Below are 13,498 nucleotides of genomic sequence, written 5' to 3' on the forward strand. Positions count from 1 at the left end.
CTGAAACCAAGCACCACACAAGGGCCAACAAGTACCAGAACAAGACATACCATGCAAATTCTCCAGCAACACAGGAATACAGCCCTGAGCTCCAATATACAGGCTGCCCAAAGTTACTACAAAACCATAGACATCTCATAACTCATTACTGGACACTTCATTGCACTCCAGAGAGAAGAAATCCAGCTCCACCCACCAGAACACCGACACAAGCTTCCCTAACCAAGAAACCTTGACAAGCCACCTGTACAAACCCACACACAGCGAGGAAATGCCACAATAAAGAGAACTCCACAAACTGCCAGAATACAGAAAGGATACCCCAAACTCAGCAATATAAACAAGATAAGAGACAGAGGAATACCCAGAAAGTAAAGGAACAGGATAAATGCCCACCAACCAAACAAAAGAGGAAGAGATAATTCCGAATAATGATAGTGAAAATGATCCAAAATTTTGAAATTAAAATGGAATCACAGATAAATATCCTGGAGACAAGGATTGAGAAGATGCAAGAAAGGTTTAACAAGGACCTAAAAGAAATAAAAAAGAGTCAATATATAATGAATAATGCAATAAATGAGATCAAAAAACACTCTGGAGGCAACAAATAGAATAACAGAGGCAGAAGATAGGATTAGTGAATTAGAAGATAGAATGGTAGAAATAAATGAATCAGAGAGGAAAACAGAAAAACGAATTAAAAGAAATGAGGACAATCTCAGAGACATCCAGGACAATATTAAACGCTACAACATTCGAATCATAGGAGTCCCAGAAGAAGAAGCCAAAAAGAAAGACCATGAGAAAATACTTGAGGAGATAATAGTTGAAAACTTCCCTAAAATGGGGAAGGAAATAATCACCCAAGTCCAAGAAACCCAGAGAGGCCCAAACAGGATAAACCCAAGGCGAAACACCCCAAGACACATATTAATCAAATTAACAAAGATCAAACACAAAGAACAAATATTAAAAGCAGCAAGGGAAAAACAACAAATATCACACAAGGGAATACCCATAAGGATAACAGCTGATCTTTCAATAGAAACTCTTCAAGCCAGGAGGGAATGGCAAGACATACTTAAAATGATGAAAGAAAATAACCTACAGCCCAGATTATTGTACCCAGCAAGGATCTCATTCAAATATGAAGGAGAAATCAAAAGCTTTACAGACAAGCAAAAGCTGAGAGAATTCAGCACCACCAAACCAGCTCTCCAACAAATGCTAAAGGATATTCTCTAGACAGGAAACACAAAAAGGGTGTATAAACTGGAACCCAAAACAATAAAGTAAATGGCAATGGGATCATACTTATCAATAATTACCTTAAACATAAATGGGTTGAATGCCCCAACCAAAAGACAAAGACTGGCTGAATGGATACAAAAACAAGACCCCTACACATGTTGTCTACAAGAGACCCACCTCAAAACAGGGGACACATACAGACTGAAAGTGAAGGGCTGGAAAAAGATTTTCCATGGAAATAGAGACCAAAAGAAAGCAGGAGTAGCAATACTCATATCAGATAAAATAGACTTTAAAACAAAGGCTGTGAAAAGAGACAAAGAAGGACACTACATAATGATCAAAGGATCAATCCAAGAAGAAGATATAACAATTATAAATATATATGCACCCAACATAGGAGCACCACAATATGTAAGACAAATGTTAACAAGTATGAAAGGGGAAATTAACAATAACACAATAATAGTGGGAGACTTTAATACCCCACTCACACCTACGGATAGATCAACTAAACAGAAAATCAACAAGGAAATACAAACTTTAAATGATACAATAGACCAGTTAGACCTAACTGATATCTATAAGACATTTCACCCCAAAACAATAAATTTCACCTTTTCCTCAAGCACACACGGAACCTTCTCCAGGATAGATCACATCCTGGGCCACAAATCTAGCCTTGGCAAATTCAAAAAAATTGAAATCATCCCAAGCATCTTTTCTGACCACAATGCAGTAAGATTAGATCTCAATTACAGGAGAAAAACTATTAAAAATTCCAACATATGGAGGCTGAACAACATGCTGCTGAATAACCAATAAATCACAGAAGAAATCAAAAAAGAAATCAAAATTTGCATAGAAACAAATGAAAATGAAAACACAACAACCCAAAACCTGTGGGACACTGTAAAAACAGTCCTAAGGGGAAAGTTCATAGCAATACAGGCATACCTCAAGAAACAAGAAAAAAAGTAAAATAAATAACCTAACTCTACACCTAAAGCAACTAGAAAAGGAGGAAATGAAGAACCCTAGGGTTAGTAGAAGGAAACAAATTTTAAAAATTAGGGCAGAAATAAATGCAAAAGAAACAAAAGAGACCATAGCAAAAATCAACAAAGCCAAAAGCTGGTTCTTTGAAAGGATAAATAAAATTGACAAACCATTAGCCAGACTCATCAAGAAACAAAGGGAGAAAAATCAAACCAATAAAATTAGAAATGAAAATGGAGAGATCACAACAGACAACACAGAAATACAAAGGATCATAAGAGACTGCTATCAGCAATTATATGCCAATAAAATGGACAACGTGGAAGAAATGAACAAATTTCTTTTGTTCAAACTTTTCTAAGTTCTTAGAAAAGCACAACTTTCCAAAACTGGACCAGGAAGAAATAGATAATCTTAACAGACCCATCACAAGCACGGAAATTGAAACTGTAATCAGAAATCTTCCAGCAAACAAAAGCCCAGGTCCAGACGGCTTCACAGCTGAATTCTACCAAAAATTTAGAGAAGAGCTAACACCTATCCTGCTCAAACTCTTCCAGAAAATTGCAGAGGAAGGTAAACTTCCAAACTCTATGAGGCCACCATCACCCTAATACCAAAACCTGACAAAGATGCCACAAATAAAGAAAACTACAGGCCAATATCACTGATGAACACAGATGCAAAAATCCTTAACAAAATTCTAGCAATCAGGATCCAACAGCACATTAAAAAGATCATACACCATGACCAAGTGGGCTTTATCCCAGGGATGCAAGGATTCTTCAATATCCGCAAATCGATCAATGTAATACATCACATTAACAAATTGAAAAATAAAAACAATATGATTATCTCAATAGATGCAGAGAAAGCCTTTGACAAAATTCAACATCCATTTATGATTAAAAAAAAAAAAAACTCTCCAGAAAGCAGGAATAGAAGGAACATACCTTAACATAATAAAAGCTATATATGACAAAACCACAGCAAACAGTATCCTCAGTGGTGAAAAATTGAAAGCATTTCCCCTAAAGTCAGGAAAAAGACAAGGGTGCCCACTTTCACCATTACTATTCAACACAGTTTTGGAAGTTTTGGCCACAGCAATCAGAGCAGAAAAAGAAATAAAAGGAATCCAAATCGGAAAAGAAGAAGTAAAGCTCTTACTGTTTGCAGATGACATGATCCTCTACATAGAAAACCCTAAAGACTCCACCAGAAAATTACTAGAACTAATCAATGAATATAGTAAAGTTGCAGGATATAAAATCAACACACAGAAATCCCTTGCATTCCTATACACTAATAATGAGAAAATAGAAAGAGAAATTAAGGAAACAATTCCATTCACCATTGCAACAAAAAGAATAAAATACTTAGGAATATATCTACCTAAAGAAACTAAAGACCTATATATAGAAAACTATAAAACACTGGTGAAAGAAATCAAAGAGGACACTAACAGATGGAGAAATATACCATGTTCATGGATTGGAAGAATCAATATAGTGAAAATGAGTATACTACCCAAAGCAATTTAAAGATCAATGCAATCCCTATCAAGCTACCAACAGTATTCTTCACAGAGCTAGAACAAATAATTACACAATTTGTATGGAAATACAAAAACCTCGAATAGCCAAAGCAATCTTGAGAAAGAAGAATGGAACTGGAGGAATCAACCTGCCTGACTTCAGGCTCTCCTACAAAGCCACAGTCATCAAGACAGTATGGTACCGGCACAAAGACAGAAATATAGATCAATGGAACAAAATAGAAAGCCCAGAGATAAATCCACGCACCTAGGGACACCTTATCTTTGACAAAGGAGGCAAGAATATACAATGGAGAAAAGACAATCTCTTTAACAAGTGGTGCTGGGAAAACTGGTCAACCACTTGTAAAAGAATGAAACTAGAACACTTTCTAACACCATACACAAAAATAAACTCAAAATGGATTAAAGATCTAAGCGTAAGACCAGAAACTATAAAACTCCTAGAGGAGAACATAGGCAAAACTCTCTCCGACATACATCACAGCAGGATCCTCTATGACCCATCTCCCAGAATATTGGAAATAAAAGCAAAAATAAACAAATGCGACCTAATTAAACTTAAAAGCTTCTGCACAACAAAGGAAACTGTAAGCAAGGTGAAAAGACAGCCTTCAGAATGGGAGAAAATAATAGCAAATGAAGCAACTGACAAACAATTAATCTCAAAAATATACAAGCAACTCCTACAGCTCAATTCCAGAAAAATAAATGACCCAATCAAAAAATGGGCCAAAGAACTAAATAGACATTTCTCCAAAGATGACATACAGATGGCTAACAAACACATGAAAAGATGCTCAACATCACTCATTATCAGAGAAATGCAAATCAAAACCACTTCACGCCAATTAACCAATTTTTATTTTATATATATATAAAATAAAAATTGGTTAATTTGCCAGTAAAACATACGAATTATAAATATATATGCAATCAACATTACAGCACCTAAATATATGAGGCAAACATTGACAAAACTGAAAGGGTAGACAGCAACCCAATAACAGTAAGGGATTTCAATGTTCCAGTTTTAATAATGAATAGAATATTCAGCGGAGAAGGCAATGGCACCCCACTCCAGTACTCTTGCCTGGAAAATCCCATGGATGCAGGAGCCTGGTAGGCTGCAGTCCATGGGGTCGCTAGGAGTCGGACATGACTGAGCAACTTCACTCTCACTCTTCACTTTCACGCATTGGAGAAGGAAATGGCAACCCACTCCAGTGTTCTTGCCTGGAGAATCCCAGGGACGAGGGAGCCTGGTGGGCTGCTGTCTATGGGGTCTCACAGAGTCGGACACAACTGAGGTGACTTAGCAGAGCAGCAGCAGCAGCAGAATATTCAGACAGAAGGTCCACAAAAGAGCTTGAACAACAGTCTAGGCCAAATGAATCTAATAGGCATATATAGAACACACTGCCTACCCCCATCATGGCCACAGCAGCAGAATATACATTCTTCTCAAGCACAGATGAAACAGTCTCCAGGATACATGTTAGGTTAAAAATAAATAAATAAATAAGCCTTAACAAATTTAAGAAGATTGAAATCATACCAGGTATATTTTCCAACCACAACTGAATGATATTAAAATAATTTTATTATTTTATTTTATTAATATTTTTCATTAATATGCCAGGAGGAAAACTGGAAAATTCACAAACACATGGAAATTAATACACTCTTGAACAATCCTTAAATCAAATAAGCATTTGACTTATTTGACAGAAGATATCTTGATACAAACAAACCGTAAAATACTACATACCAAAACATATGGGATGCAGCAAAAGCAGTACTGAGAAGGACATTCATAGCAATAAAAATAATAAAGATTTCAAATAAATAGCCTACCTTTACAAGTCAAAAGAACTAAAAAAGGACAAACTAAGCCCAAGTTGAAAGAAATACTCTCCGATATATAAAGAAATCATTTTCCATCACTTTTAGGTGGTCTTGAAATAAGGAACATATTGAACAATACACCTTCAAGGAAACAGTAAATTCATGAATATGAAATAATCTATGTGGGAACAAAGAGTTGGATAATATTTTGTTCATTCTGGATCAACAGTAGAATATAAAAGGGAACAACCCTATATGCTAAACACCTCAAAACAGAAGTTACTGCTAAGTCGCTTCAGTCGTGTCTGACTCTGTGCAACCCCATAGACGGCAGCCCACCAGGCTCCGTTGTCCCTGGGATTCTTCAGGCAAGAACACTGGAGTGGGTTGCCATTTCCTTCTCCAATGCATGAAAGTGAAAAGTAAAAGTGAAGTCACTCAGTCGTGTCCGACTCTTAGCAACCCAATGGACTGCAGCCTACCAGGCTCCTCGGTCCATGGGATTTGCTAGGCAAGAGTACTGGAGTGGGCTGCCATTGCCTTCTCCAAGTAGAAGTCAAATAATCTAACATATATAATGTTAATTATATAATATATATAATTTGAGGCTGCTGCAATACAGCAGTGCTTTAATTTAGTGCATTAATCACACTGTGTAATACAGTATGAAATGTCAAGTGTAAAAAAACTCATATCTTCCACAAGTACAACTTCAAAATGTACATTTTAAAAGATGTCTATTGTACAGTGCATATGTGAACTGAATAGACACAGACATTACTTACATTCTTTTTCTGAGTGTGGATGAAGAAATATTTGGCAAGATTTCAAATTTGATTTTTTTTCACAGATCAGACATTTTAGCTGAAAAAAGCTTTACCCCTTTACACACAGCTACTCGTTCATGTGTAGTTTTAAAAATTTAAATACAGAGAACGCATTTATGAAAATACAGATCTTCAGGAAAAGTCTATGAAACAAATACTAAACAGACATTTAATCAAATTTATATTTTAGGATTAAAATGAATGGTAAGCGTAATTTTACCATGGAAAGTCTATTTTAATAATGAAGTATACTTAACTTCAAAGTGAAAGATTTCTAACTAATCCAACAACACATTAAAAATCTAAATTCCTTTGATTTAGAAAGATGGTTAACGACAACCCTGTATGCAGGACAGCAAAAGAGACACAGATGTATAGAACAGTCTTTTGGACTCTGTGGGAGAGGGGGAGGGGGGGATAATTTGGGAAAATGGCATTAAAACATGTATAATATCATATAAGAAACAAATCGCCAGCCCAGGTTCGATGCAGGATACAGGAAGCTTGGGGCTGGTGCACTGGGATGACCCAGAGGGATGGTATGGGGAGGGAGGTGGGAGGGGGGTTCAGGATGGGGAACACATGTACACCCGTGGCGGATGCATGTTGATGTATGGCAAAACCAATACAATATTGTAAAGTAAAATAATTATTAATTAATTAATTTTAAAAAAATCCAAATTCCTTTGACCTGTTCAACACAATAAAAGTCAACAGTCTTACTGTTAGAGACTCATAAAAAGAATAACTGTACTGAGCATTTGTATCTACTTATTAGTAACTTTTTAAAATTTTTTATTATAGAAAATACTTAATTTTCTATGCTCTTTGGTTTGTAGTGGTTTCTTAAAATATTAGTAGATAATCTAAAAAGCTCTGAAGTGTTTTTCTCTACCACAGTCCCCTCAAATACAAAGAAAATAAAGAAACTAAGTTGTTTTCTAAGTCACAATCATGTAGAAATTTTTCTATCAAAAGTGAACCAAACAATTTTTAGATTTTTTGTAGGTAAACTTGGAAAAAACATTTCCATTTGCATGAATATGATTTTAGGTAGATGGCACATTAAATGCCTATAATATTAAAAATAAATGATATGAATAAATTATCCTCCCCCAAATAATGTGAACACAAGCATGTCTGTACTCTAACAGCTTTAATGTTTACCAAAAATTGGAACTTTCCTATATTTTATGGGATGATGTAAACTTAGTTAACTCCAGTATTTAATGGAATGATGTAAACATAATTAATAGACTAGCAAGCACTATATTTTCAAAGGTTTCCTCATTGCTGGTGGGAGTTTGTTTTTCTCAAGTAAAGTTTTTAAGACTCTTCAAAAGTTTTAAAAATGTTCGTAATTTGATATTTGTTTTCTGTTTTCTTTAATTCCCATTCACAATTAGGTACGGGAATATTCAGTTATTTGTATTAGAAAAACTTAGGAATAAACCAACTATACAAAAATGGAGAAAATTTAAATATTCTTAAAAGATTATATGCTATAATATTAATAGTTTAAAATCATAAATATAGTAATATGGTATAAATAATATGAAAAGAGAGTATGAAATTATCTATACAATATTATCCTTATTTAGGCAGTCTTTCCAGGTGGCTCAGACAATAAAGAATTCACTTGCAATGCAGGAAACTTGGGTTCGATCCTTGGATTGGGAAGATTCCCCGGAGAAGGGAATGGCTACCCACTCCAATATTTTTGCCTGGAGAATCCCATGGACCGAGGAGCTTGGCAGGCTACAGTCCATGGGATCACAAACAGTCAGACACAACTGAATAAGGGCGCGCGCGCACACACACACACACATCCTTATTCAGGCACATGAATAAACTCTCAAACACTCTGAAATCAAAAAAGACTAGAATGGAAAAGGCAGAAACCTTGCTAACAGGAGTGATATAATCATACATGATTTACATATACTTTCATTCTTTATGTATCTCAACTTTATCTAACCTCCACAATAAACACATTGTATCTGAAAGAAAAACACACACACACACAAATCGCAAAATATTATATCCTCCAACTGTAGATTTTACAAGAAAGCAATTGTTCCCAAAAACAAAATTTATCCAAAATAACTCTAACATAGAAATGTGTGCTCACTTCAGTTCTGACTTAACTCCTCTGACATTGAATATAACCATCTCCCCCACTGTAAATGAACAGGTTATACAAAACTGTAAGAGACTGTCATTCTTACTTGTTTCCACATTATATTAAGGCTTACCTTCACAAAGTTTCTGCTTCATCACCTCCCTTATTTTGGATATTGCAATGTAGTCTTCCACATAAAACACATAGGTGGATGAAGGCTTGTTGGCAATAGCTCTAAGTTCTGCCTCTTCTGTTTCTGACCCAACACCAATGGCAAACAACGTTATTCTACTGTCTCTTGCTGCTTCTGCAGCATCCTTGACTTCATCTTGGGATTTCCCATCCGTAAGGACTACTGCGATCTTAGTCAGAAACCGTGCGGACTTGGCAAAAAGGTAATCAAGGGCAAACTGGATGGCCTTTCCAGTCCGTGTGTTTCCTCCCAAGTAGTGTATTGACTCCATGGCTGCCATCAAGTTCTCTCCCGATTCATGGCTCCCCAGGGGGATCTCCAGGACAGGGTAGTCACTGTACTGGACCACTCCAACCTGAATAAACTTTGGTCCTATGTCAAAGTTCTTTGTGATATTGACAAGCCACTTTTTCACTATTTCAAAGTTTTCTGGGCCAACACTGTAAGAGCCATCCAAGATGAAAACTAAATCTGTCGGAGCAGTACGACAACCTAAGTGAGAAAGAAAATCATCAGAGTACATGTGTTAAAGAAAAAACAGAAAGGAAGGTTTTCAAATGCATGAATTTTTCATTAACCAGATTGGGGAATCCTTTCACAATGTATATGTATATAAAGTCACCACAGTGTATACTTTATATATCGTACAATTTTACATATCAATTATATTGAATACCTCAATAAAGCTGAAAATTTTTAAAGTAAAAGATATAGTAAGCAGTTTATAAGAGTTTTGTGAAGATTAATATGACATACTGCTTAACTCATGAAAATTCTTTATAAATGAGGGCTATGACTTTTGTTGATATTTTTGAATTATCTTATTTTAGGGATTAATGAGTGAATCAGCTTTAAAATCAGACATTAAAAAATGGATGCTTGCATTGTTGGTGGGAATGTAAATTGATATAGCCCACTATGGAGAATAGTATGGAGATTCTTTAAAAAACCAGGAATAAAACTACCATATAACCCAACAATCACACTATTGGGCATATACTCTGAGGAAACCATAACTGAAAAAGACACATGTACCCCAATGTTCATTGCAGCACTGTTTACAATAGCTAGGACATGGAAGCAACCTAGATGTCCATTGACAGATGAATGGATAAAGAAGTTGTGGCATGTATACACAATGGAGTATTACTCAGTCATGTAAAGGAACACACTTGAGATAGTTCTAATGAGTTGGATGAACCTGGAGCCTGTTATACACAGTGAAGTCAGAAAGATAAACACAAATCTCCTATATTAATGCATATATATGGGATCTAGAAAGATGGTGCAGATGACCCAGTTTGCAGGGCAGCAGTGGAGACTGACCTGGAGGGCTTCCCTGGAGGCTCAGGTGGTAAAGATCTGACCTCAATGCGGGAGACCTTGCTTTGATCCCTGGGTTGGGAGGATGCCCTGGAGAAGGGAAAGGCTACCCACTCCAGTGCTCTTGCCTGGAGAATCCCATGGACAGAGGAGCCTGGCAGGCCAGTCCATGGAGTCGCAGAGAGTCAGACACAACTGAGCGACTTGCACTTCCATTTTCAGTGCAGACATAGACATAGAGAACAGACTTGTAGACAGAGTAGAGGAAGGAAAGGGTGGGACAGACTGAGAGAATAGCATCAGAACATATGTACATTTACAAATGTGTGCACATTTACATTTACAATTACCATATGTCAAACAGATAACCAGTGGGGATTTGCTGTATGAGGCAGGGAGCTCAAACCCAGTGACCTATGACAACCTAGAGGGGTGGGATGGGATGGGAGTTGGCAGGGAGGTTCAAGAGGGAGGGGTAACATGCATACCTGTGACTGACTCATATGGATGTATGGCAGAAACCAACACAACATTGTAAAGCAATTATCCTCCAATTAAAATAAATAAATTTTTTAAATGATAAATAAAAACAAAAAAATGGGTGCTACATATGAATATGACATCTAGATATCTCTTTGAAGGGGCAGGTATTGTTATAAAGCAACATTTTATTCTATTTAACAAGAGAATAAATCAAACCACAAAATTTTTTAATAAATAAATGCATCATTTTCAGCTATACACTAACATCATTATCAATTAAATATGTTTCAGTTCAGTTCAGTTCAGTCGCTCGGTCATGTCCGACTATTTGCGACCCCATGAATTGCAGCACGCCAGGCCTCCCTGTCCATCACCAACTCCCGGAGTTCACTCAGACTCACGTCCATCGAGTCAATGATGCCATCCAGCCATCTCATTCTCTGTCATCCCCTTCTCCTCTTGCCCCAAATCCCTCCCAGCATCAGAGTCTTTTCCAATGAGTCAACTCTTCGCATCAGGTGGCCAAAGTAATGGAGTTTCAGCTTTAGCATCATTCCTTCCAAAGAAATCCCAGGCCTGATCTCCTTCAGAATGGACTGGTTGGATCTCCTTGCAGTCCAAGGGACTCTCAAGAGTCTTCTCCAACACCACAGTTCAAAAGCATCAATTCTTAGGCGCTCAGCCTTCTTCACAGTCCAACTCTCACATCCATACATACCACTGGCAAAACAATAGCCTTGACTATACAGACCTTTGTTGGCAAAGTAATGTCTCTGCTTTTGAATATGCTATCTAGGTTGGTCATAACTTTCCTTCCAAGGAGTAAGCGTCTTTTAATTTCATGGCTGCAGTCACAATCTGCAGTGATTTGGGAGCCCAGAAAAATAAAGTCTGACACTGTTTCCACTGTTTCCCCATCTATTTCCCATGAAGTGATGGGACCAGATGCCATGATCTTACTTTTTCACTCTCCACTTTCACTTTCATCAAGAGGCTTTTGAGTTCCTCTTCACTTTCTGCCATAAGGGTGGTGTCATCTGCATATCTGAGGTTATTGATATTTCTCCAGGCAATCTTGATTCCAGCGTGTGCTTCTTCCTGCCCAGCGTTTCTCATGATGTACTCTGCATAGAAGTTAAATATCAGTGTAGACAGTATACAGCCTTGACGTACTCCTTTTCCTATTTGGAACCAGCCTGTTGTTCCATGTCCAGTTCTAACTGTTGCTTCCTGACCTGCATACAAATTTCTCAAGAGGCAGGTCAGGTGGTCTGCTATTCCCATCTCTTTCAGAATTGTCCACAGTTCATTGTGATCCACACAGTCAAAGGCTTTGGCATAGTCAATAAAGCAGAAATAGATGTTTTTCTGGGACTCTCTTGCTTTTTCGATGATCCAGCAGATGTTGGTAATTTGCTCTCTGGTTCCTCTGCCTTTTCTAAAACCAGCCTGAATATCTGGAAGTTCATGGTTCATGTATTGCTGAAGCTTGGCTTGGAGAATTTTGAACATTACTTTACTAGCATGTGAGATGAGTGCAATTGTGCGGTAGTTTGAGTATTCTTCGGCATTGCCTTTCTTTGGAATTGGAATGAAAACTGACCTTTTCTAGTCCTGTGGCCACTGCTGAGTTTTCCAAATTTGCTGGCATATTGAGTGCAGCACTTTCACAGCATCATCTTTCAGGATTTGAAATAGCTCAACCTGAATTCCATCACCTCCACTAGCTTTGTTCGTAGGGATGCTTTCTAAGGCCCACTTGATTTCACATTCCAGGATATCTGGCTCTAGGTCAGTGATCACACCATCGTGATTATTTGGGTCATGAAGATCTTTTTTGTACAGTTCTTCTGTGTATTCTTGCCACCTCTTCTTAATATCTTCTGCTGCTGTTAGGTCCATACCATTTCTGCCCTTTATCGAGCCCATCTTTGCAGGAAATGTTCCCTTGGTGTCTCTGATTTTCTTGAAGAGATCTCTAGTCTTTCCCATTCTGTTTTTTTCCTCTAGTTCTTTGCATTGATCGCTGAGGAAGGCTTTCTTATCTCTTCTTGCTATTCTTTGGAACTGTGCATTCAGATGCTTACATCTTTCCTTTTCTCCTTTGCTTTTCGCTTCTCTTCTTTTCACAGCTATTTGTAAGGCCTCCCCAGACAGCCATTTTGCTTTTTTGCATTTCTTTTCCATGGGGATGGTCTTGATCCCTGTCTCCTCTACAATGTCATGAACCTCATTCCATAGTTCATCAGGCACTCTATCTATCATATCTAGGCCCTTAAATCTATTTCTCACTTCCACTGTATAATCATAAGGGATTTGATTTAGGTCATACCTGAATGGTCTAGTGGTTTTCCCTACTTTCTTCAATTTCAGTCTGAATTTGGCAATAAGGAGTTCACGATCTGAGCCACAGTCAGCTCCCAGTCTTGTTTTTGTTGACTGTATAGAGCTTCTCCATCTTTGGCTGCAAAGAATATAATCAATCTGATTTCAGTATTGACCATCTGCTGATGTCCATGTGTAGAGTCTTCTTTTGTGTTGTTGGAAGAGGGTGTTTGCTATGACCAGTGCATTTTCTTGGCAAAACTCTATTAGCCTTTGCCCTGCTTCATTCCATATTCCAAGGCCAAATTTGCCTGTTACTCCAGGTGTTTCTTGACTTCCTACTTTTGCATTCCAGTCCCCTATAATGAAAAGGACATCTTTTTTGGATGTTAGTTCTAAAAGGTCTTGTAGGTCTTCATAGAACCGTTCAACTTCAGCTTCTTCAGCATTACTGGTTGGGGCATAGACTTGGATTACTGTGATGTTGAATGGTTTGCCTTGGAAACAAACAGAGATCATTCTGTTGTTTTTGAGATTGCATCCAAGTACTTCATTTCGAACTCTTT

The 13,498-nt window shown here is 37.4% G+C and overlaps 1 protein-coding gene across 1 annotated transcript in view; it reads right to left on the reverse strand.

The window, feature by feature from the left end:
• The window catches only part of COL21A1 (collagen type XXI alpha 1 chain), a 251,131-nt gene that overhangs the window by 159,025 nt on the left and 78,608 nt on the right, over nt 1–13,498 (reverse strand). Inside the window, exon 3 of the mRNA XM_055571783.1 lies at nt 8,742–9,293. Within this exon, the coding sequence (XP_055427758.1) occupies nt 8,742–9,293 (552 nt within the window). The remainder of the gene's footprint in view (nt 1–8,741; nt 9,294–13,498) is intronic.

This window comes from Bubalus kerabau, chromosome 3 (genome assembly GCF_029407905.1).
Source record: "Bubalus kerabau isolate K-KA32 ecotype Philippines breed swamp buffalo chromosome 3, PCC_UOA_SB_1v2, whole genome shotgun sequence".
Lineage (NCBI taxonomy): Eukaryota > Metazoa > Chordata > Mammalia > Artiodactyla > Bovidae > Bubalus > Bubalus kerabau.